The sequence below is a fragment of the Struthio camelus genome, chromosome 18 (assembly GCF_040807025.1).
Source record: "Struthio camelus isolate bStrCam1 chromosome 18, bStrCam1.hap1, whole genome shotgun sequence".
In the NCBI taxonomy this organism is placed as follows: domain Eukaryota; kingdom Metazoa; phylum Chordata; class Aves; order Struthioniformes; family Struthionidae; genus Struthio; species Struthio camelus.
The window spans coordinates 8138174-8163182 of NC_090959.1; the positions used below are offsets into that span (position 1 = coordinate 8138174).

General features: G+C 59.9%; 2 protein-coding genes across 3 annotated transcripts in view; both read right to left on the minus strand.

The window, feature by feature from the left end:
* HNF4A (hepatocyte nuclear factor 4 alpha) overlaps nucleotides 1–15522 on the minus strand; it is a 42052-nt gene extending 26530 nt beyond the window's left edge. The window contains exon 1 of the mRNA XM_068912042.1: nucleotides 15288–15522. Within this exon, the coding sequence (XP_068768143.1) occupies nucleotides 15288–15336 (49 nt within the window). The 5' untranslated portion in view covers nucleotides 15337–15522. The remainder of the gene's footprint in view (nucleotides 1–15287) is intronic.
* A 2445-nt stretch (nucleotides 15523–17967) lies between these two features.
* R3HDML (R3H domain containing like) lies at nucleotides 17968–23721 on the minus strand. 2 transcript variants are annotated; one of them, XM_068912370.1, is made up of 6 exons: nucleotides 23583–23721; nucleotides 22604–22963; nucleotides 20819–20937; nucleotides 19895–20027; nucleotides 18763–18878; nucleotides 17968–18604 (listed from the first exon to the last, which is right to left on the minus strand). In XM_068912370.1, the coding sequence occupies exons 1-6, from the start codon at nucleotides 23667–23669 to the stop codon at nucleotides 18472–18474; spliced, it is 948 nt and encodes a 315-aa protein (XP_068768471.1). In that variant the 5' UTR covers nucleotides 23670–23721; the 3' UTR covers nucleotides 17968–18471. The 2 variants fall into 2 exon arrangements, with proteins under 2 accessions (XP_068768471.1, XP_068768472.1); XM_068912371.1 differs by lacking the exon at nucleotides 23583–23721 and adding an exon at nucleotides 23354–23576 and having other exon boundaries at nucleotides 18385–18604.
* Between the last annotated feature and the right edge of the window lie 1288 nt (nucleotides 23722–25009).

Genomic DNA, 25009 nt, shown 5'->3' on the forward strand with positions numbered 1-25009 from the left:
CAGAGAGAAAATGAGAAGGAGAAACAAGGGCTTCCATTGTGCTTATATAGCAATTTTAGGTCACCATTTAAATTAGGGATGGGGGAAAAAAAAGGCAGCTTCAGAGGGGATGGAAAACAAGGGGGAACATTAGCTCTTGGAGGCAGAGCCACTCCAAATAGTTAACTGATAACTCCAATTTGTCTCTTCCCTCTCATCTTTTCTGATTCTCCTGATCAAGCTGAACTTATTCTCATGCTAATCATTTCTTGACCTGTTTATTCTGCATTAAAAAATTAACAGAGAACAGTTTACTGCATGACTTGTTCACACAGAAATGCTACAGATTAGCAGGCAGGCTTTAAGCCTCTGTGCAGGACTTTTGGATCTAGCACCCGGTCTGCACAGCTGGAGGATGAGATTTTTTTTTCCTGTTTTTAAAGAACAGCTTTTTCTAAAGTCAATATAAATCCCCCTCCCTTCATGCCTTGAGTATATTTGCTCTGTGGCTGTTTCCAAATGGGAAAGATAAAGCCAAGGGCTTGTGTTTTGTCAGACTTTTTGTAAACAGGGATATTTAGGCCACACTGTCAGACCCCTTTGCCTTTTGCCTTGGTGAGCGCTGTGAACAATTACAGAGCAGAATCGTCGGTGTGTTAATGAGCAGCTCCAAGGAATTTGGCAGGGGCTGTGGACGCATGCGAGTCAGCACAGTGCACGAGCCCAGCCAAAACGAGTTCCTGCCTAAAGCCAAGGATCTTCATCTCAGCTGCTGGCAGTCAGATGACTGACACTTGGAGGGGTGTCTGCTCCCGTGTCCATTCCCAGAATGTCCCTGGCAGCGGGGAAGTCTCTGAGGACACGGATGATTCAGCAGAAGTTGTTCAGGGTCTGTTTGCCCCTTGTCAGCCACACACAGCACATCCCTGCCCCAGCAAAACACGCACGTGGGCACCTGGGGAGGCATTTCTCACTGGGGAGTGGATCAGAAAGATCCAGCCCAGAGAGCCAGGAGGTGACAACAGCAGCGCGTCAGAGTGCGAACAGTGCCCTGGGCAAGGTGCACCTTGCTGTTCAATGGCAAACGTCTCTCTTGGTGATTTATTTTCCCCAATACTAAAGTTCCTATGCGTCTGCTTGGAACAGATGCCTCCTAGAGATTACCAAGTCTGTGAGGTGCCGCGTGCTGCATAGGACAGCGTGATCGCTAAGGCAGAAGGGTTGGTGGTGCCTGACCAGATAGCGGACACATTGCTGCTGGTGAGCTCCCTAATGGGTATTCAGGGCTCCTCGTGGCACAGGGAGCTGGGGCTGACAGGAGCAGCGGAACATCAACCTCAGGCTGTTTCTCAGCAGTGTTGAAGTTCTCGAAAAGTGGCCAAACCAACCAAATCAGTCCGGGTCCTCCAGTCCATAAAATCACTCTATTGAGAATCAAGGCGATTTTTGAACATGTGGAATAGACACACTTCAAAGGAGGTAGAAGATTCTGCTTGACATTTTCTCCAAAAGCAACACATGCATTTCATCTGAAGCTGGAAAGGCTGTTGGAGCTGGATGCAATTAATGGAGCCTAATAAAGAGCTGCTATGCAAAAGGGCTAAGGAAAGAACTGCAAACATGGGGACAGGCAGACTATTTCAGCATATACTGCTTCAGCGATAACACTGTGTGTGCCTTTCATCCCGGATCAGAAAGGGGTTTATTATGCTGACGAACAAAGGCTCTAAACACTTGAGGAAGTAATTATTACTCTTGGGAGCTGTTGTTTTGCAAGGACAGTAGAAGCAAAGAAAGTCTGAGCTGTTCTCAGCATGGCAGCCGCACTCGGAAATGTCAGTGCATTTGCCTGTCTGGTCAGTATTTGCAGTCACTCTGACTACGATGCAGCCTCTAAAACAGTATCTGCGTTCGTTCTCGTACTCCCAAGCGTGCACTTGTAACTCTGAAAATGTGGCTGATGTGCTTTTATACAAAATCATGAGATGAGCCCAAGACCAAACCATGAAGAGGAACGATTAGCTCCATTTTGTTTCATTGCAGCCCGTCTTGCAACTTAGCCCAAGTTAAAGCTTCTACCTCTGATTCCACTTGCTCTCCCCAAATCCATATAACTGGCGAGCATGTCATTAAATCCAAAACCCAGCTGAACGGAAACCCAAACATTTTCCAGCAAAACATTCTGCTCCCTATTTGGGAGAAAATCAAGAAAAGCTCTGGAGCGACTTTGCCATGTGATGTTCCAAATTCACTGTCTACATTGGCAGATTCTCAGCTTGAATCCAGCAATTTAAATCCCAAGCTGTAGGAAAGCAGAAGTCACAGGCAGGTAGATGTGCTGGAGAGAAAGTTTGCTGCCAGATTTTCCACTCAGCAAAGAGCCATGAGCACCTATAGCCCTCCTTGCCTAGCCAGCGCACGTCTCGTATGGCAGGAATCTTGGCAGCCCATGTCTGGACCTATAGAGAACTTGTTTAGCAGATAAATACAATCCCTTTGGAACTTAAGTAATCCTACAGTTTCCTAGGAAAAAGATCCCTACTCAGTTCACAGTGTGGCAGACAAAAGAGTGTGTCTGCTTACCCCTACCAGGTGTTTGCAGTGCGTTTAGGTTTCATTTACTTATACCTGATGTTCATTGCACACACATGAAACAGCCTGAATCGCTCCAGCTGGTGGAGCAATAGGCAGAGGAGAACAGCCAAAATCAACAAAGATTACAAAGCAAGTTTTACTTTTCTGTATTTATTTTATCTTTTTGTAAAGGTGGATTTCATCAGCATGCCATGCCTGCTGGAAGTGACCGCAAGTCGCTCCCGGGGCTCTTGGGATTGACCCTTGCTAGCTCTGGGGGAGGGCTGATGAATTTAAGGTATAAGACTGTGCAAAACTGCTGCGGGTGTGAAGGGAGAGCTGAGGCGGCATGAGGGTGGCAGAGGGACAGACTGAACCGTGAGTCCTTGGAGGAGGAGAAGTTCTGATTTAGTGCTCCTCAAGGAGCATCTTGCTAGAGCAGATGGACCCGCATGGGAAGAAGGACGGCGTGGGGCCCCTCTAGCCTGTCTGAATAACCTGTCTTGTTCCTAACGTCCCAGATCTTCTAAGCAAAACAACTGTCAGTGGTGTAAGCGGAAAGCAAAAGTCACCAAGAGCTCCCATCCCAGCAGCTTCACGCTCTGCCCTGGCATCTGCAGCTAACGGCCATCAGAGCACTCACCTATGTGACACTCCCATCCCGTTTACTGCCATGGAAATAAAAAAGCCGGGAGGCAGCAAGGTTCGGAGCTGCCTGGGCTTGCTGCACGCTCAGTTCTGCTGTGTGGGGCCAGCAAAGAATGGGGATTACACACCTCCGCAATCCCATGAGCCACACGGGCCAGGACACCGTAGCTGCCAGATAACAAACAGCACTGCAAACCACCACTTCCCTTTTGAGCATTTTTCCTAAGTTTCGAAGGCAGAATAACATTATTATTTGTCCTTTTACACTCCTGCAGGGCCCAGTGCCATTGGCCTCATCTATCATAAAGAAATTAAAATATATTATGACCATAAACTACATCATTTGAGGAAATAAACCATTTCTAGTAAATGTATCATGGCACACTGAAGCCATGAACTTTTCTAAATCAATCGTCAGCTGATAAAGAACGCACCTATTACCTGGGAGCAGCTCCCAGCACATGGCTTCCCAAAGCCACTTCCAACTCCATGTGCCAGCACAGAGAGCTCATCCCAAGGCAACTGGAGGCTCAGAGCAGCCCTGATGCCCCAGAACAGGTCTTTTGCTCTGCCCTGACTCAAGCAGAGACCATCAGAGATGGTTTGTGGAGGACCTTTGCGAGGTGCAGCAGTTCCACCGCTACCAAGAGGTTTCAAGTGGCTGTTGGTACAGAGGGCCAATGGGGCTGAGTCTAGAGCAGATGTTGGGGAAGATGTGTGCTGGAGGGGAGATGGTGGAGGGAAACCAAAGAAACCTCATAGTTTTATGAAACCAATAAAGTTTGAGTCACATGCGCTTTTCTCTTAGTTTCTTTAGCTTGAATTTTGAGGGCGACATAAGACCACTGCAGACCTCTTTGGCTATGGAGTAGGCGGGGAGCAGCACAGGACCGAAGCTACTTTGCAAGCCGATAGGGCCTGACGCTGCACCTGGCCACCCCGTGGCACCTCTGCTAAGGCTGCACACGTGGGGGACATCAGCGCCAGGCAACGTTGCCAGACACCGGCAACTGGACTGAGAACGACCAAGTCATTTCCCCGGAGGTGCGGGCATTTTTCAGGGGGCATCCATGCAGTGCCACCGCAGTGCCACCATCTCTTCCCCACCAAAGGAGTCATGCCACCCTCTCCCTGTGCTGCCAATGCTTGTAGATCTGCCTCAAGAGCCTCAGAACTGAGTTCGCGAGATCAGTCGTTGCCAACCGCAAATCAAGCGCATTCACTCAGCACAGCCATGGGGCAAAACAAAAACCAAAGACACCAGGGTCTCTTTTGAGTCCCCTCGGAGGCCATCAGCAGTTCATATATGAGAACAGAGCACATTTCCATGGACTGCTAAGGGAGGGAGATGCTGAATTGGGACAGAGGTGCTGATTTGGCCTGAGGCAGTGGAAATCTATCAGGAACAGAGGCCAAGGCCTCTGTCCTAAGGGGTGGATGCAAGTAGTTCCTGGTGGCTTCCTCAGAGTCACCAAGGCTGCTATCACCTGCAAATGGCTGGGAAAACAAGAGGGGGAGGCGGGAGAGTAGGGAAACGTTGCCTCAAGTATCCTCTCCTGGAGGAGATGTTGTGGCACCCGACAACACATCTGAGAAAGAAACATTTTCCTGAACAGCTGCCTGACCACGGAGAGCATCGTGCCGCCCCGCTACCCGAGAAGCAATCCCAAGCCCTTGCCGAAAGCTCTCGCCAAGCTCCCCTTCAGTCCCCAGGGGGCTTCAGAGCAGCCCTGCAGGGGCACCCACCGCCGGAGCCCACAGAATTACTACTGCCCTTCGGCCACGCAAGCTTTGCAGCGCTGGCTGCACAACGCCTCTTTCCCCACCAGGGTAAGAGCGATGCCAGTGGGAGCACGCGCAGTACCTGGCGTTTCCCGGAGCAGGTCATATCTGCTGCCATTCATCTTCCAGGGGCGCTTGGCTCTGCAGGTGGAGCTAGAGGAGTCGGGCCCTCGGACAGGGACTGCTACGCAGCGAGCCCCCTGCGGGCCGCGAGCCGCGAGCCATGCCCAGGGCGAGCACCGGGGAGCTGCCTGGAGTGTGGGCTGCAGGGATCAGCTAATCCCTTAATGCTGGTCACAATGAGATTTGATTAGGAGCAGGAGTTTTTGCCGCAGAGCTACAGGTTTTAAAGGGTCTGGCCATTGCCCGGATGGGAATTATAAGGTGGCTCCGGGTCTGCCCGCTGCGGTCGGTGGCTGTGCTTTCTGGGCCCCCTTTCCGAAGCACCTTCGCCCTGGGCTCTGACCCACCATCGCGTTTCTGCCGTGCAGGGAGGTGCAGAATCGCACCCGCAGCTCAGAAAATATGCTTGCGTGCATTTCACAGCAGCACTGGGTCCAACTCCCTCTCTGGGGAAGGGCTGGCAGCTTTGGCTTTAAAATGTTTCTATATAAATACCCATAACACATTATCCTTGAGAAACAACCTTTGTCTCACCTTCCTGCGTTGTGCAGAGAATCAAAAGTTACGCGCTTGCCATTACAAAGCCCTGAGAAGGGAGACGTGAAGATGAAGAAGGCAGAACTGCGCAAGTGTGCAAAACAGTGTGTGCAGCCTTTAGCGTTATGTCTTTCAGATCCCTAGATAGCTGTGCAAACGATTTACACAGCCCTGGAGTCATCAAGGAGCTCCTCTGAGGGCCTCCGTGGGGGCTTGGAGTGTGTTGGCAGGTGGGCACCATCCACCGGCTCTAGAGAGCCTGGACCCTCCTCTCCTCTTCCTTCCCCCGAGGTGTTGCAGCAGCCCGCGACGCCTGCGGGAGCCAGTGTGCTGAGCAGGGAGGCTTCGCCGACCGCTCGACCCAACGTTCCTCTGTCCTGGGCATTTCAGGTGCCAAGGACCAGCTCTGCAGCTCAGGGCTCTGCTGTGTATCCCAAGCTCAGCCCAAAGATGGAGGATGTACGAATTTTGACCTGGAAAACCGTCCGGGCTGACATTTCTTAGTAGATCGTGCACGTTGGTTCTTCCACCTCCTCTCCTTCCTACAAAGCCCCCTCAAGTCCATGGGGAACGCAGGAGCCTCTGGTCCTGTGCAGCCCGGGCTCTCAGCCGCAGCGGTGCCCAGCTGTTCCTTATGCCCAGGCTGAGGCCAAGTCAAGCCCATTAGAAAGAAATAGGATTTCCCAAGTGCCAAACTAGAACAGGACCTTCTCTGCCACTGCAGCGCTGAAGTTTCTATTTCTTTCTGGGCCTCCTGCTGCTATGACACTCTGGTGTTGACTCATTTGGCCCAGGTCCAGGCAGGGAGAGCAGCAATTGCTGAGCTCTGAGATTTTTCTCCTCTGCAAGGAGTGTGCACTGGCATGTGTGACCCTGCTTAGCCTGAGAGAGTACCATTAGGTGAGAGATTAGAGTGGCACTTTACTGAGTTTTCACATGTTAAGAGCAATGAATTTAATACTGAAACAGAGAAGAGGGGGGCACCTTTGCAACACATCTGGGTGCTGCATGCTAGATCTGCCGATCAGGCAGGGAACAAGTGTGGCCGTGCTCAGCCTCTGCGCCTGAAGGAACCGACCCTGGGGCTACGTCCCATCAGAAACGCAAATGTATTTCTTCCTGCATTTTTCTTCCTTCTCAGCTGGCCTTCCTCCTGCGGAGGCTGCCTGGCCTTCCGCTGTGGCTAGCAGGAGAGCTGGTTTCTGCCCGCCCCGAGGTCTCAGGCCCCAAGTGTGATCAATACAGCACGAGTCTGATGGAGCAATGGCCCAAACAGTTCCCCTCCGCAAGCCTCCATACTCCCTGCCTGGGTTGATTTTGAACTCACACAGCTTCCAGGAGCTTTCAGCAAGCTCCCGATGAGCCCGGGACCAAGGACAACAATTGGTCCAAACAGAACCCACTGTTCTGAGATGAAAGCGAGTTTCAGTCTGGCTTTGAGGTTTTAAATGCACTAGACAAGAGACATGGGGCCGAGGGGGGCCACTGGAGCTCCCCCAGGCAGACAGCGAGGGGACGTGCACCCCAGGAGGTCCATATCCCCACTGCGGAGGGCAGCCCCAGCGCACAGCCAACCATCTGAGCCCCGCGAGACCGGGCTGCCGGGCGCGGGAAGGGGTGCTGGAGGCGGGCGCCGGGCGGAGCGGGGCCCACTGGGGCGAGGAGCAGCACCGCGGTCTGCCTTCGAGGGAAGGGCCGGGGCTGAACTGTGCCTAACCTTGTGACACCTCCCTTCACCTCTCTGTTTCCACAGTGATGCTTTAACGCCTGTAATAGGGAAACACACCTAGATCAACAGAGATTTCTCCCAGACGGCGGCAATGCCTGGACACACACCCATGGGCACTCCTGCCTGTGGACAGAAGAGCAGGCAGCGCTGAGCTGCACACCATCAGGATGTCCAAGGGGTGGCAAAGCTGCCAACTCCATCCCCCTGCAGTTATGCCTTGAATTCGGCAGCTTCCAGGCAGAGAGCGGGCAGGGATGTGGATCTGAAGTCCTACTGTTTGCCTGTCTCCCCGCCAGACACTGCCTCGTCATTTCACTTCTCGTTTCCAAACGCTGCCTCGGCCCTGCTGGCACCAGGCTTTTTGCTCGGGCTGGTGTCCCCTGAGGGCCAGCACCGGCTGGTCTCTTCTCCACTCCTCCCCGGACAGCCTGAGGGGGGAAGGAGGTCCTCCTGCTCACAGACCATGCAGGAGAGGCCACGCATCTTCCCGAGGTCCTGTGGATGGTCCTGCACTCGCAGCGCTGGCCAGGGGAGTCCATCCGCCCAGCTCCTTCCCTTAACCTTGCAACCTGCCCAGCATCTCTTCCGGTGTCTGGGTGATGCTAACACCAGCAATCTGCACCCCCGGGCTGGGCGGCCACTTTCCACCAGGGCGCTGGGATGGAGATCAGCGCCCCGAGGGACGGGACTGGGCGGGATGCCGGACTTGCGCAGCTGGGCAGGAACCCAGGGCCGTTTGGTGACCTAGCGGAGAGGAGCAGCAGCAGCTTCTTACCAGCCCTGGGCCACACGGAGTCAAGGCTCCGGGGGACGTGCGGCGAAGTTACGAGCGTGCCGTCTGAGGATGGGGCTGAGAAGTAACCGGGCTCTGCAGGCTCCATTAAAGTGCTGGGTCATAAACCCAACGCAGTGGCTGTCGTTTATGTGTCAGCAAACACGTCGAGTGGGCTCGACTGTTGATTCTGACTGTATAAAAGAGTGTCGTGCCACTTGTTCAGGTTTGCGCAGGTTTTACAGCTCTTGTTCTGAGAAGTGCCCATGTATTTGGTTTTGCTCCTTCCTTCAGGTCTATCTGTTGACATTGGCGCTCTTAAACAGAGCGTTGGGCCCTGCCAGGAAGCTGAGTGTACAGCTCTCCCTGCGTTTCCCACTTTCCCAGGAGTTATCAGCTATAAAATCTTGCACACGCCCATGGCTGGGAGCAGGTTTCCTGTGCGAGGCGGGTGAAAGGTGCCTGTTGGCTCTCCGCTGGAGGGGTTCGGATGCCCCAGATTCGGTGGCAGGAGCACAGCTAGCTGCACTGAAGGACAAGTTTTGGGGTACATGGGCAGAGCCTTGGGGAAGGTGCTTTGGGGGTTGCCACCCTGGCCAGCCTGGGCAGGGATGAGCAAGGCGAGGGGAGACCTGACAGATCATCCGTAGGGCCGTGATGAAAATCAGAGCAAACAGCCAGGGGACATGGAGGTACGAGGAGGAACAAGCTCTGCAGAGTGTCAGTAGCGAAGGAGATGATGCACGTGTGGTGACCCAAGGCACGAGGCTGGCGGTATCACCCAGCTCCCGGCTCTCTTCCTTCAGGTGCAGAGAGCCTGCAGCGGCTGGTCATGGAGCTGAGCTCAGGCCACTTGTGCAGTTTGCTGCATTCCAGGTATCAGAGTTGCCGGCAGGCGGTTTGGAGGCAGCTCATGCCCCTCGGCACGAAGGCGAGCCCCCCGAGAGCCGGCAGCAGTTACCATGCAAAGCTCCTGCAGCCTCCGGCCAGTCCTGCAGGCAGGTCCCAGCCCCTCACTGCACGGCTCTGCAAAGGCCCCGGTGACACTCGGGACGTTTTGGGCCTGTTTGCTTGTGAGCCGGCTGGGGAGAGGGGGAATCAACGGTGTTTGAACTGCAGCTGTCCCGGCCTGAGAGGCACCGTGTTATCAGCGGCTGTAAAGCACGGGTCCTTCCTGTGCCGTTTGCATACGTATCAGCAGATTAGCCCGAAGCAGGCACCGTCCAGCTTTATTTGCAAGGCCTGCGCGAAAACACCACCCTTACCCCACGCTGGCAGGGGAGGGGAGAAGGCCACCTCTAACCCTCTTCCCATGGTGGAGATGCCACCACGGGCTGAGCCTGCTGGGACATGGGGTTGCTGAGAGGGCTTGAGCCCAGGCTGAGCCGTCCCCAGCAGCCTCCCCTGCAGCTGGGCTCCTGGTACCCGCAGACGCAGCCAGAGTCCCTCTAGCGGCTACGGCATTTTTGGATAACAAGTCCAGTCCGAACATGCGACCTACAGCTCTTTGCAGTTCGTTCCCTGCGGGTGACTCAGCTGCTGGCGTCTTTCCATAGCTGGTAGCTCTGAACGAAGTTGCTTCTCTTTGGTCCAGACCAGGCCATTATTTTTTGAGACACATATTCCTTTCCTGAAGGGATTTGCTAGGTAATTTCTGTTGTGGATGCTCAGGCTGAAGCTTGGACACAAGCTGTTTATGGGATTAATTCCTTCTGGGACCTTGCCTGGCTCGAAGGTCCTGGTGGTGCATTTGCCCAGTCCAGGTGAGCAGAGCTGTCAGATTTGGGTTTATGACACAGCCACTGACTTGAAATTTGCCTTCCGTGAATATGCTGCAACATTTGCCATTTCCACAAACATTTCTGCCAGGAAACTTATTTGCTTGAATATTTGAGGAAAGCAAACAGTAGGGAAGGAGCCTGAACACAGACAGTCATGCGCTTTTTTCGCGGTATTGGCCCAGTCCTACCTCCGACACCAGGCAGCGGAGGCACTGCCAGACATGCCCTCGGGCACCCGAGCGCCCGCCAGGAGACGCAGGGCACCCTTGTGCGGTCCGTCCTGCCCCGGCTCTCTCTCCGGACAGCGGAGGCAGACGGCCGCCGCCGACGGGGGAAAGCAGGGTGGCGGGAGCGGGATGTCTCCAGAGCATTAACTCCCTCGTCCTCCGCTGCGGGCCCTGGCGCTGCCTGTGCCCCCCTGCACATATTGCCGCATTTAAAGGAAAATTGCCCAGGCCTTGCTGTCTGCAGGACCACCAGCACTCCCCACCTCTTTGCGCTCACTGTAAACGAGTGTCATTTTAAAACAGCATTGCAGAAAAGGGCAGCTAGTACAATAACCGCGCACGTTCCCGGCGCCGGGGGAACCTGGAGAACAGGCCTCCGCTCGCCTTGCCGAGCTCAAACCAGGTCTCACGGGCTCCTCGAATCTCCGCTGGCCTGCTGCTGGCCTCTTCGCAGAGCTGAGTTTCACTGGCCCCGGGTAACGACGCGCCGTTCTCACTCCCCCTCTTAAAAATACCAGCGTGTTTTAAAGCGGAGCCGAAGACAGGGGCGCGCTGCCCCGTGCGAGGAGCCGCCGGCTGAGGCATGGGCTGCGGCGCGGGCAGGGAAGGAGGGATGCCGAGAGCCGCCTTCCCGCAGGGCGCGATGCCCCCGCAAGGCACAAAAGCTCAGCGTGGGTCATATCTAGTGGAAACGTTTGACAAGTTTCCAGCGATATGGAAAAGAATTACAAATTGTGCTTCGGATTGTCCCCACACGTTGGTCAACGTATCAAGTGTGGTCAACGTATGGACTATTGCCCTGAACGTTCGCAATAGTGGAAATCTTTTCTTTAACCTATACAAACTTAGATCCATTTTGAAATGAAAAAAAAATTGTTTTGCAGCACAGACTACATATCTTTCAGAGTTCTGCCTCCTTTCATATCCTCCAGCCGAAACTAGTCACCAAATCTGACCAAAACGCCTCAGCAGCCGGGCGGTCTCGCGGTCCTGAGTTAACCAGCAAAGCCGCGCGCCGGAGCCGCTGCCTGCGCGACCCACGGGGGCACGGGGGACCGCTGCCGCAGGAGCTGCCGCCGCGGCGGGAAGGGACGGCGCTGGCTGCGGGGGGATCAAGGGGAATGGCCCTGGCAGTGCCGCAGTCTCCCGGGGAGGGTAAGAGCGCAGACGGAGGATGTCTCCTCCGCACGGCCCGGAGGGAAGGCGGCCGCTGGCCCCGTCCTGACCCGGTCCCTCCGCCCCGCTCCGTCTGTCTCTCCGTCCCCTACCCTCTCGCACACCTATCTCCAGCCTCCCCCTCCGTCTTGTCAGCGTCCCCGGAGCCGGCCGGCTGACACCACCCGGGGAGCCGTTCCCATGCCAGGGCCTGTCCGAGCAGGATGCCGAGCGCGGGCTCCCGTCCCGGCTCGCCCTGCTCGTGGGGGCCGCAGGCACCGGGAAGGACCGCGGCGAGCCGGAGGGGCCGTCGCAGCCTCCCCGCCGGGCATCCTCTGAGCCCTCTAAGCTCAGCGCAGACCCAACGGGAGGGGAACACGTGCCCCCAAAGCGCGCTTTCGTGGGAGGATGCGAGGCAGGGCGGGCGGCGAGGCTGCATGTTCCCAGGGTTGCTCTAGCACCCCGGCGGGGGGATTCGCCGCTCCGCGTCCCCACCGCCTCCCCAGCTCCACAGTGCCCTGGCCATGCGGCACGGCCACGATCGGGGCAGGATGCTGGCACCCTGCTGGGCACGGCTGCCCTCGGCAGCAGACCCACGGCGCCAGCAGCCCGGCACGGGTGGCCCGCGGGCGAGCCAAGCTTTCCCCTTGGAAAGCTCTCTCTCCCCGAGCTCAGAGCAGATGGGCCCTGCTGCTGCCACGCTGCAGCCCCTGCCATGGACAGAGAGAAGGGAACTACCTGAAACCAAGCTCGCCATCAAGAGAAACTCCGAAAACAAACAGGCGGCCCTCCAGCAGGCCGAACCGTCGGCCGGGAGAAGCCTGGCGGGGAGCCGCCAGCCGCGAAGCCCTCGCCCGCGGCGGCGTCAGCCGTGCTGCCCTGCAGCGTGCCGGCCCGCGCTGCGCCCCAGCTCCCGCTCCCCAAACCCCCTTCCCACCGGGAGCAGCCGACGCGCGCCGGTCCCCGCTCCCAGCCAGCCCTTCCTCCGCCAATATTTGGATAACTCTTTCACCCGCTTCGTTTATGAGGACTCCCCTCCTTCTGCCAACAGCCTGGGTTTCCTCTTGCTTTGGTCTTGGAGGCCCTTCTTTCGGGGCTTTTTTTTCTTCTTCTTCTTTTTTTCCCCTCCCCTGGCGAGGCCCTGGGCTTGGCAGGCCGTGCCTGGCACAGGCTGGCGCCCGGCGAGCGCCCGCTTGGAGCACGCCTGCTTGCCGGCGGGAGCAGACAGGCGAGCGGGTGGACGGGGAGCACCGCGGCTCCCGCCGCGTCCCGCCGCCTGCCTGCTCTGCTCAGCCACCCTCTTGCTTTCCGCCGGGGCTGGGCTCAAGGAGAAAATCAGCCGCAGAAATATTTGCCTGCCTTTGTTTCAAACCGTCTCTGTGCTGAGGCTCGCAAACGGCTGCTCGTGCTAAAGCCAGATGCGAGTGGACATAATAACTTAATCATAAGTGATTAAGTAGCTTGTTCAGCTCCCGGAGTAACATCTGTCGGGCAAAGCCGGCTGCTCACTGCAGAAGTGCGGATGGCTTTGTGCCCCGGGACAAAGCCGCGTGCAAACACCCTAAGTTTGGGGACGTGCAGGCCCTGCTACTTTGCACTGCCGCGGTTCCCAGACTGTGGCGTCACCGTCCGCTGGAAACGTCACTGCATCCTGCCCTTCTTGTGCAAATCAAGCACAAATCAGGCCCTGTTATCTTGGGGGATTTGCAGTGGATCTACCGTGAGGACCAGGAGCAGGAGAAAATCATTTGGCCAGAGGGGACAGCTGCTCCTTCTTGCCGGATTAGTCACTCGAGGCTTCAGCCTGAAGGATGCTCAGCATCCTCCTCGGCTGCCCAAGCCCAGACTGCGATCATACTCCAAGGCCAGGCCCGCTATGTTTTTCTTTTTCCTCCCTAACAAACAGCCTCGATCACACAACGTCTCCTCTCGCTCTCAGAACAGCACCAGCTGGACTCAGATCACAATCTGCCCCAAGCACTTCGGTCCAGACAAAATACTAAGCATTTTGTTTTAGCACCTAGCTTCATGCGAGAGCTCCTGTCCTGCTGCTGACTCCTATGGCCCAGCGGGGTCGGGGGGGTTTCCAGCTGTGACAACAGCCCCAGCTCCTGCATGCCTAGCATGTACAAGGGAGCAACCGGGTGAAAATGGGCTAAACCTATGTGTTTTGTAACCGCCTTATTTCTCCTGCTCTACTGTAGCACTCTGCTCCTCGCTTGGCTCCGTGCGGCCCCGCGACACCGGCTGCCGGGCTGACGGGAGCATCCAGCAGCAAGCTGCGCCCGTCGCCGTCGGACCCACGGAAAGGAGCGGTGCCCACGGACATGCACCGTGTCCGGACGCAGCCGCACCACGGGGCCATGCAGGGGGGCATTTTGGGCCCCGAAGCAAAGCGATCTGGAGAGGAGGAGAGTGGTTGTGGCTGTGGCTAAAGAAACACTGGGCCTCATGAGCTCACGACGCGGAGGTGTGGAGTCGGGCTGACGGTGGCGGAGGCAGCCCCGGCCTCTCCTCCGGAGAACGACAGAGTGCAGCTGAGCACCCTTACGGGGCTGGGGACCTGAAGAGAAGCCATCACCTGAAACATGGGCACGAGCAAAACTCGAGAAAGAGGTTGCCAATAAGCTGAAGGGGCCATGCTGGGGATGACGACAGCACGCGTGTTGGCCGGCATGGGCTGGCGGAGCTGTGTGTGTCTGTGACAGATGTAGTACAGGAGCTGAGAGAAGAGGAACAGAGGCCAAAAGTACAGATAGGAGAGCCACGGTGGCATGATGGAGAGCCAAGGTGGCGTGATGGAGAGCTAAGGTGGACGGTGGAGAGCCACGGTGGCATGATGGAGAGCCAAGGTGGCGTGATGGAGAGCTAACGTGGACGGTGGAGAGCCATGGTGGCGTGATGGAGAGCCACGGTGGTGTGATGGATAGCTAAGGTGGATGATGGAGAGCCAAGGTAACGTGACACAGAGCCATGATGGCGTGATGGAGACTCTCACAACTGTGAGACCGTGTCTCCAGGGGCCTCATGCCTGCTGTCGGGCTCAGGCTTCCCCAGGTTGCACAGGACGGTGCCAGCGCCAGCCCCTTGCCCTTGCGGGGAAGCCGCAGCACGTGCGCGTTTGACCCGTCCCCAGAGGGTAACGGCGGGATGACGACAGCTCTGGGAGGGGACACCCGTCCCCCGGGGGCCGTGTGCACTCGGTGGCAGTTCACACCTGGCAAAGCTAGCCAGCGCAGCAGGGGTTGCCCCGGCGTGGGACCGGCTCACGGCCCCGGGGAGCGCGGGAAAGGCCTCGCGAGCCTCTCCCTCGGGACCCAGGCGTCCCCGACAGCAGCATGCCGGCTGGGACTTTGCACGGGCGAGACGTGAGGCTGCCGCTTGTCCACGGGCTAACCTCCCTGCTGGGAAATCTTCTGCTCAGCCATAACAACAAACCAGCCCCTTCCCTCGGCCGGCGGCGAGAGCAGGCCGGCTCTGCCGAGCACCGGGGCTGCCGCCGTCCCGGCTCGCGCATGCCACAAACCGCACGCAACCTTTGCTTTCGGGCTGGCTTTTTGTCCTAAGGCAGCACGTCGCGTCGTGTCAAAACTGCTCCGACTCCTGCCGAAAACCTGCTCCCTAGCCAGAGCGCAACAACCCCTTGGCAAGCGGGTAGAGCCCGCTACGCTCGGGTCGCTCCAGCACGCTCCTTCTTCTTCAAGTAAAACAGAGTGAAAGAGAGACCAAAAAAAAAAATGTATATATATGTATATATATATATATATATATAAAAAATATCAAGAACCCTCTTTCTGCAGCCGTCTCCAGCCTTTGCACATGAGCGACCCCGTGGGCAGCTTCGCGGGGCCGGGGCCGGGAGCGGGGCCGGGAGCGGGGCCGTGCCTGCAGCCCTCCGCCAGCCCCGCGCCCCGGCCGGCCCTGCCGTCCCTCTAGCGACGCCGGAGCGGCGGCGAGGGAGATGGTAACGCTGTACTCACCATATGGAGCCTCCATCTTAGCGTTTAGCTGGGTGCTTACATTGACCATGTCTCGCCGGCTACCGCTATGGGCACTTGGGGTGAAAACCGGAGGAAGTGTAAGGATAATAATAATAATTAAAAAAAAAAAAAACAAAAAAAGTATCTATCACTAAGGAACTAGGTGAAGGCAGGAGGGAGTGCGGAGAGGCAGGGCGAGGAAACCTGCCTCTCCTGTTATCTTATTGATTCGCTTAATCAGGGCTAATGTGGGTGGAGATGTTAAATAGTAACCAAGCTCTTATGGAAACCAATCTGCAAGGTGCTGTTGCTGTAGCTATAGTAACTGCTGCCAAGCTAGAAACTCAAACACGGCTTTTCCCGTCCTGTTTTGGGGCTCCTATTTCCACCCAGAGTCAAGGCCAGGGCAGCGCCCGAACCAGGGGGGTTTGTTCCTCCCTTGGCTGCGGAGAAAAGATGAGCGGGGCGCCCGGGCGCGGGGAAGGGAAGGGCAGCGCCCGCCTTTGTAGCAGCCGAGACGCGGCCGTTTTTATTGCCGTCACCAGACCGCGGTGGGAAAACAAAGGCTGCGCCTGCCGGCGCGCGAGGGTGCAACCGCGGGGGCCCCCCGCGCCCGCCCGCCGGCCGAGGGATGCGCGGGCCGGCGCCGGGGGGATGCGCGTACGCGGCCGGACGTGCGCTGGCACGGGCGTGCGCGAGTTGCCGGCGGGGGGCAACCCGGCACGGGTCAGAGCAGGGTCTCAACGAGCCGTTCGGGCAGCCCGTCCTCTACGGATGTCCCAGGCGGCGTTTGCAGCTCCTCCCTGCCTCCCCCCGCTCTCCGGCTCCCTCCCTTCACCCCTTTTCTAGCTGTCTCCTTGCAAGGTGGTTTTTCCGTGCTCTCGGCACGGCAGGACGGGGAGGATTTGCCCGTCAGGCAGCGGGCTGCCAGGCGGGGACGTGCCCCGGGCCGGCGGCCAGCCACGGACAGCAACGCTCCCTCTTGGCATCCGGGAGCTCCTCCGCAAATCCCGGGCTCGCAGAGCCTGCGAGCTCTGTCTCTGCCGCCGAGGGGCTGCTCGGGACCGGGAAGGGCACCTTCGAGAGGTGCTGCTGAGATGACACCAAGCATATGAGAGTGCCGGCCTTGGAGCTGTGAAAATGAACACCCAGCAGTGCAGGGTCCGCTTGCATCTCCCCTGGTCTGGTGGACCTCGGGTCCTCCTTCCAGCCGCTGCCCAGGCAGTCCAGACGCGGCAGGCTGGGTCTGGAGAAGGAGATTTGGAGCTTCCCCAGTTGAGCCAGCCCTACTTCAGCGTGGCCTGGGGGAGGTCGGGGGATGTCCCGGTCACCGGGCCCCGGGGCTCAGCTCCCTACCACCAGGCTCGGTGAGTCCCCTAGAGCACCCGGCTCCTGCACGTCCTGGCACAAACGGAGACATTGCATGGCAGGTTTTTTTCCAGATGGGAAAGCGGATCCCGAGGGAGCGCGAGGATGAGGAGGGAGGCAGCAGGAGGAGCCACCCTCTCGCCTGGGGCTGCGGGAATCGGCAGGCCGAGGCCACGGCGGAGGGGCCTGGGAATTCGGAGCAGGGCCCCCGGGTTTGTTTAGTGGTGACCCGTCCTGGAAACTGGGAAGAAGTGTGGATAACAGGGATGCCTCGGCAGAGCCGGGGAGGTAACGGGAGAGAGGGAGCCATATCCGTGGCCCCCGAGGCAGGGGACGGGAGCGGGGGCTCCCCTTGGCGCCGCCGTTGGAGGAGAGCCGTTTGAGGGTGCTCCCTTGGGTTTTCCCCCTTCTCCCCTGCCAAAGGGGAAGGGGGTCTGCAGACCTGCCTGCGGTGACCTTCTTCCCCACCGCTGCTCAGCGAGGGGGAGGCCAGGCAAAGCCTCCGCCGTAGGAGCCGGCTTGTCGCTTCCCGGGGAAGAGCGAGGGGTTTCCACGCCGCCCCTAGACCCCACCAGAAGACGAAGAGGCCTGAGCTGCGGCTGGCTATGGGGCCTTGCCCCCGCGCACAGGACGGGGCCCGGGCCCCTGCCCGCCGCTCCAGCAGCAACTGGGCACTCCTGGTGCTCCACGGCCGCTGCGGACGCTCGCCCTCAGGGTTTCCTCACCTCCAGCCCCCTCCTTCCCAGAAGAGAGGCCATGACACGATCGCCCCGGTGAGCTGGCTGAGCCCCGCCGCGCTCGCTGCACAGCTAGGATTCGCTCGCAGAACGCCTGCTTGCGGGGCAACCAGCTCCAGCAGCCTCCGGCCTCCCGTCCCGCATCGCAGGCCGTTTCTCTACCCGTGGCCGAACCGGAGCCCTCTCCGCGGGGCTCGGTGGCGGGAGGAGCTCCAACCCGCCGCAGGCTCGCGCCCGGCCGCTCCGGCCCCTGAGCCCGGCGGCTCCTTCGGGACCAGCCGAAAGCCCTTTGCAGGCGGGTGGCGGGCAAGCATAGAGGCGACGGGTGCCGGTGGCAGCCGGGGACCTGCCCGCTTCCCCGTCGGCCGCTCTCCGCCGCCGTTTGGGACGGGCCGCGGCGTTTTGCCAGGGCAGGGGGCCCCGTCTCAGGGCGCCGCTGCCTTCGCCCCCCTTCCCCGGCCCAGCCCTGCTCAGCGCCCCCGGGGTTTGCCGTGAAAAGCCAACGCGCGCTTCGCTCGGTGTTGCCAGAGGGGCAGCAGGCTGCGAGCAAGGACGGACGCCGGGCACGGGGGTCTGGAGACACCTTTATTGGGGCGGCGGGAGGCGGAGGCGGGAGGCAGCACCCATCTCAACCCCGCTGCTCCTCGGAGTTGGTTTGCAGGGACCTTCTGCCTTGTACGCGCGAGGGGGCGGTGGGGAAAGCCTGCAAGAGCCCCGCCGGGCGGGCAAGGGGGGCGCCAGCCGCCGGCCCCCCGGCCCAGCGCCCCGGCGCCCAGCCGCCCCTACCGCCCTCCCAGCCGGACGACGCGAGCGCCCCTCAGGGAGGCGAATAAAAAAGGAGGAGACGCAGAGCGGCAGCGCAGCCGTTTCCTAGCCGGCCCGGGGACGAAGCAGGCTGCGCGAACCCCAGCGGCCTAAAGCCTCCTCCGGCGGCCAGGAGGGCACGGGAGGGGGGCTGAGGGAGAACAGAAGGGGCTCGGGGGCACCAGCGTCATCCCTAATTCTGGGTTCCCCCCCACCCTTGTCCCCGGGGAGATCTCCTCTACCTCCTGCCGCCGGCGCCCCTCGCCGCCGCAGCCCTAGAACCAGCTCACTTGGTTGGACCTGTGGCCCGTGAAGCACATGTTGTTGCTGCAGAGCCCGCCGTAAGTCGGCGGGCAGGCTGAGCACGGTCGCCCCACCTTGTACGGCGCTTCTCCTATCCAGTTGCCCCTGCAAAAGAGAGGACGGCGTTGCCTTTGAGCGGTACCGCCCGCCGTCGGGGTGAACGTAGGCGGCTTAGGGCCTCCTCGCGGGGCTGGGGGGCCCCGGCCGAGGGTGAGAGCGCCTGCCGCCCCGCGCGCCGCTCTGCATCCCCTGCGCTCACTTACTTGACGGCGTAGTTGCACACGAGGAGCACGGCCCGGCGCCACGTGCTGCCCCACACCCTCACGTTGGCGCAGGTGTTGACGGCGCAGCCCAGCCTGTTGGAGGACGCCCACACCATCTGCGGCCGAGACAGAAAACGAGCACCGTCAGGGAATACCCAGCCTGGGGTAAAACCCTGCCGGCCTGCATCTCTTGGGCGAGACGCTACGTCCGCCTTGGGCACCGTTTTGTCACTCGAGGGTGACTTCTCAATGTCCCTTGTCTGCCGGTAGCCCACACGGCACCCCTACGGGCTGCCTTTCCACGCCTGGTTAGATGGGCAGCAGAGTCCGGGTCATCTCTCCAGTCTGCCCACATTCGTTACCCAGACTCACCCCGAAGAACTGCCAGCAGCAGCCTACAGCCCTTGGGGCAACATCAGGAGGCGAGGAGATGAAACCCTCTGCACGCTGATCAAACCTGGAAGGCTCCTCCAAAAGCCTCACGAGGCTGAACGTCTCGCTTAGTGAAAAACAGTTGCATTTTGCACGATGGCAACCAGTGACTGTCCCGGGCAGTCCCTAAGCCACTGCAGCAAGAGCCACACGGGGATGGAGGCGCGCGCCCGCTCCCCGGCCGGCGCCCGGGAGGGTGGCCGCGGCTGGCCGGCGGCGGCCGAGGCTGGGGCGAAGGCTGCAGCGGGGCTCGGCTGCCCGGGGCAGACGCAGCGGGAGGTTTTCCACCTTGTTCTGGCAACGCGCCCGCTGGACGTGCCGGGGCGATGAAGGGGCCGCATTCACGGGGAAGCCAGATGTGGCCGCACGCTGAAAAGCTGCTCTGTCGCAAAGCCCTTGATTCATGACCAGCAAAAGCAGGAAGGGTTTTATTTTAATTTTTTTTTTTTCCTTCACAACCTTTGAGGTGCTAGCGGGGTAATAAGGAGAAACCGAGGGCAAAGCAGAGGAAAAAAGTTAAAAAAAAAAAAAGAGATTTCCAGCCAGCTGGCCTGAAGGTGCCGTCTGCGCTCCAGAAGGCTGGGAGAAACCTCCCAGCAGGGAGCAGCGGGCCGGGCCGGGCCCGGGTGCCGCCGTCCTCTCCCGGAGGAGGCTGCGCTGCGCGGGCCCCGAGGGGCCGGGCCGGGGCCGCGGCGCTCACCTGCGTGTAGTGGCTGCAGACGGAGGCGCTGCATTTGGAGGGGCAGCGGGGGCGGCACTCCCGCGGGTGGGGGAAGGAGTAGTGCTGCTTCTCGTAATGCCACGATTTCACCAAATCCACGAGGGAGCGGTACCTGCGCAAGGGCACATAGGCAAACGCGCGGCGTTATCCCCGTTGCCCGGCAGGAGTCCCGCCGCGGCTCTGGGTGCAGGTTCCAAGTGAGGCCTTTCGGCGGCCGTCCCAGAGAAACACCTGGGTGACCCGAGCTGGGACAGGCGAGCGGGGTCGCCTCCTCCTCCTCCTCCGTTTCCCAGATGAGCGGTCCTGGGCGAGCGGAGGGGGGAGGAAGGCCGCGGCTCATCCTGAGGGAGTGTGGAAGAGAAGGGGGGCCGGAGCTGGGCGTCACCGGAGAGGCCGGTCAGGAGCAAGCGTGCCTGCAGGGAAGGGTGCAGTCACGTCCTCGCACCAAGCACACCTGTACTCGAGGATGCAAGCAGCCCCTCGGAGGACCTGGACCTCTCCGGAGACACCTGAGCGCTCAGCAGCGTGGTGGGAGACCAAAACCTACGTTGTCCTGGTCTGGCTGCCGGGTCGGGCAGCGAGAAGGGAACAAATGCTACATCTCCCACTTATCCCGCTGCAAGAGTTGGCCACCCTTCCCAAGGCGCCCGTCCCCCGCTCGCCTGGCTCCAGGCCCCCCGTCCGTCCTCCCCTTCCAGCCGGCAGCATCGCGCACCGCAGCTCTCCTCCCGACCAGGGGCCGGGCTGGGGTCCGAGTCCGTCCTGCCCGTCGACGTGCGTTTCGACCCTCCGCAAGGGAAACTCAGGACCCCTTGGTTCCTTGCTCGAGGCGCTGCTGGCGCTGCCCTGCCGGCAGCGAAGCGGGGGCTGCGCGAGGAAGCCGGGGCGCCCGAGGCCACCTACCTGCCCGAGTGGATGGAGAGGTTCTGCCCCACGTGCTTCATCAGCTGGGGGGGCCCGTGGTCCCACAGGCACCGCGCGGCCCAGGCCTCCGCCGAGCGGGCGAGCCTCTCGTCCCACACCTGCCGGGGGGAGAGGCAAAGGGCAGGCGGGGGTCCGGCTGGCCGGAGCCGGGACGAGGAGAAGCCCCCTCCCTCGGGTTAGGAGGGGACTCTCCGACCCACGCCGCGTCCGACAGAGCCGACTTGGCCCGCGGGTCTGGAGAAGCGCGTTCGGGAACAGCTCCAGCCGCGTGCGGTGGCCCCAGGTCACGTCCAGCCCACGCTGCTCGGGCCAAGCACGATGCCATGAAGCAATCCAGGCCCCGCGTGTTTAACGTGTTCACCTCTCCGGGATTTACCCCCTTCCGCTAAACTGAGCCCAAAGTCACGAGGCTAAAACCTCCGCAGAGCCCGCTCCGCTGCTGGAGCATCCCGCCGCTGGTGCCTAGCAGCCGGCATCCCGCCGCCGCCCCGGCCCCGCGGAGCCGTTGTTATTCTGGCTGGTCGGGACAGCTGCTTCCTTCATGCATTTTTTCAAAGCTCCCTCGCCCATGCTGAACCGCTTTGGGGATGGGCCTTAGCCGTGCCTGGGAGAGAAAGGGCTAGCTGGGGCCTTATCTGGGGAGGCTGGAATTCAGGGCAAGCGTGAAGCGGCGCAGGACGCCCCAGGGCCAGGCTGCGGCGCGCCGAGCGAGCTCGTCCCGAGCCGCGTCCGGGGCCACCCGGCTGCTCCCGAGCGGCCCCTCGAGCGGGCTCCTGCCTGCCTCCCTGCCGCCGGCGCGGGGCTCTCCCACCCTCGCGGCCAGCGCCGCAGAGGCACCCGGGGCTCGCGCTGCCCCGCGCCCGGGCAAGCGGCCCCACGCCGGCTGGAGGCGGCCAGCGGCGCAAAAAATCCTTCCCTTTGGTTGCTCTCCCATTTCTCCTCCCCTTAGGGCTAGGTCAGGAGCCGGTCAGGACCGGCGGGCTGGTGAACGAAGGTGGCTGAAGTCGCCGATCCTGCCCGGAGAGTTAAGGGTGCTGAAGTGATGCCAGCAATTTTATTTCCTCCTGCAGCATCAGCACGAGGCTCTCAGGGCACCTGCAGCACCAGAGAGCCCGGACTCGGCCCCCGCTGCGAGAAAGCCCCGCTGCCACCAGCTATCGCCAGTAGGAACCAATCCTGTGGGGTGCTGGTTCCCATTCAGGAAGGTTTAAAGTAGCTGGCATTGCTGCACCTGGGGCGGCTACTCATTGCCTCACTCCTGCCCTTTTCTTTTTGCTGTGACAGCCCTCGGCACGCTCCCCGTACCGATGTCCAGGGCCTCTCGAGGGACCCATGAGCCGGGAGCTTCCCAGGCTCGGGGCGGTCGGCCGCGGGACCCTGCTGGTGACCGCCCAGTGACCAGCACCGTCCCTTTCCTCGGAGGCCACAGTTGGAGGAGAGCTCCCATTCGGGCTGTGCACTGGGACCTGAGCCTTTCTTGCTCTATTTCTTCAGGTTTGTGAATACACCCAGTGCCAGGCGTGTGCCAACGGACGGAGAGGGACTAAAACGCCCAAACTCTGCTGTTTGCAGCACGTAGCACCGCAGGGAGGGTGCAGATGGGACACCGGGGGCGTAACCACCTCCCTTTCCCCGATATTACCTCTGCAAACTGTGGCTTTTGCAGCTCAGGATGGAGCCGGCCACCCCGCAGGCTGCAAAGGCGGCTCGGTACCCGCCTGCCCGGCAGCATCCCGCCCCGCGGCGCAGGGGGCCAGCACTCACCATATACTCCATGTTGGCAGCCGGCGGGGACACCTGTGCCCGCACTTGGTTGTGGTAGTCCAAAATCGCGCTCATGTCCCGGGGGGAGATGTAGCGCCTGCGCCGGCTCCTGGGCACCCCGATGCCCGGCACGAGGCCGGTCGCTCCGCCGTCGGGCGGCTGCAGGAGCTCGGTGGCGTTGGGCAGCACCAAAGAGCTGGATTTCTGCGTAATCCAGAAGACCAAGCCAGTGACATAGAGGTGCAAGTGCAGCAAAGTCATTATAGCCCTGCTGTTCGAGTCAATCGACTGCTTTCGGCTGAAACAAAAAGTCAAGTAAGGAGAAGGCAGATCTCCGTTCCTTACTCCCGGCGGGTGGATCTAAAAGAGGAAAAAACAGATGCACCATTTATTTCTGCATTTCACATGTAAAATCCATTTCCCCAAATAGGATGGATATAAATTTTCTTTCTTTCCTTTTTAAAATAAATTTTAAAATTTAAGCTGTTTGATAACCTGTAATTCCTGCTCTTTTATCACAGTAACTTCACCAGGACCAGCAGGGAGACGTCTGAGGAATTTTTCTTGTTGTTTCCTTTTTTTTTTTTAATTTCAGTGCAAAATCTCTCCCCATTTTTCCAATTATCACACGTTCCTGCCAGACAGGGGCTAATGAAGAGCATGCTGAGATATTAGCGGCAGTCGCCTGCCCTGTAATTTCGCAGGCTTATGGTACGTTGCGTAAATCCCCAGAACAAACGGAAATCTTACACAGATAAAGAAACGAACGGCAAGTTGTAAAAGGACCGCCAAGAAAGCCTAAAGGGGCTTTAGCTCAGGGAAAGAAAAATAAATCGCTGCAAAATCAGTTTGTGAAACAAAGGAAAAAAAAAAACCAAAAAACACCCCTAATCTCATGGTCTTTTAGCCGATGCACCTTCCACCAGCAGCGAAAGCCCTTCCCCAGCGGAGCCGAGGGGACGTTTCCCAGACTACATACCTTGCGCACCGCGCCAAGAACAGCTGAGAAGCGCTCGCGGCGGCCGCCCGGCGGATTGACCTGTGCAAACAACCTGCTCGGGCACATGTGGCGGCGAGATTTAACCTCGCCAAGCGCTGCGAGCCTTCGAGAGCATCTGACGCAAAATCTGCATCTTGACTCTTCCCCCCCGCCCCCCCGCCGCCGGGGGCACGGCCTGACGTTTGCCAAGCGCTCGGCGAGGCGATTTATAGCCTCGCGCCGGGGTCTAGGCGCCGCTGCCGCGGGAGCTGGGCAGGCTGCGGCGGGCGCAGCGGGCTGAGCCGGGCCGTCCCCGCGGGGAGGCAGAGCGGCTGCTCGGCGCTGCCCTCCGCGGCCGCTCTCACGGGACGCGTAGCGGAGATGTTTCCAGAGGCTCCGCTTCCCCCTGCCGGCACCCCCAAATCGGATCTCGCTAGGAAGCTGTCGACTAAAAGCCAGTCGGGGTCGGGAGAGGGATGCGGAGGGAGGATTTTGCCCCAACAAGCCGGCTGTGCGGCTGGCCGCTGGCTGGGAGCCTGAGGGCAACCCCGATTTGGGGCAAACTGCAGCAGAAGCAGAGATCTCCCTTCCTGCGGGTGGCCGAGAGAGGACCCGGCGACCGAGTGCCCAGGGTGTCCGCTGGTGTCCCCGGGCCAGCAGCGCTCCCCGTCAGCAAGGCAGCTGCGTGCCTGGGCTGGGCACCGCTGCCCTGGGTTTCCCATGGACTAGGGCTCCCTGCAGCCCACGGTGGGTCTGCCCCGGCCCCACCACTGAGCTGGGCTGGCGGTGCCCAGCCGGGGGCATCCCATCAGGAGAACGCAGCCCTTTCTCTGCAGTCCTGGTGCCCCTCCAGGACAGCCCGGCAGAGGGCCAGGTCTCCGTCTCCCAGCAGGGGAAATCGCTGCATGAGTCTGAAAGCCGTAGACGGTCCTGCAGCATCAAGTGTGTTTTCCTATAACATCCTGAGCAGTCACGATCCCCCGGGGACTGGCTGAATTACTACAGGTCACAAAAATGCAACGCTGGCAGGCTGGAGGGGCTGCTTGCAATGCCCGTCACATCGCCTCTGCCTCCTGCTGCGCGCGGAGCCGGCGCGAGCGGCCGTTGCGAACGGCGGTGGGGCTTGCTGCAGTTATCGCCCTGCGCCGCGGGGCCGCAGCTGGGAGCGGGCAAGCCCAGCACGGGGAGTGAGGGCTCCTGCAGCGCTACAGCTGCTCCGCGGTGGACGGAGCAGCCTGGCTTTGCCAGGGTCCAGGTGGGCTTGGAGCTGAGTTTGGCTCTTTGGTGAACACCGAGGACAAACTACTTTTTCTGAGTTCAGTGAAGACACATGTTGAGGTGCTGAAGCTGAGACCAGAGCATGCTCCAGGGAGAAATCTGGTGCCCAAAGCAGAAAGTTGGTGCCCAGGAAGGTAGAAAAGGAGGCT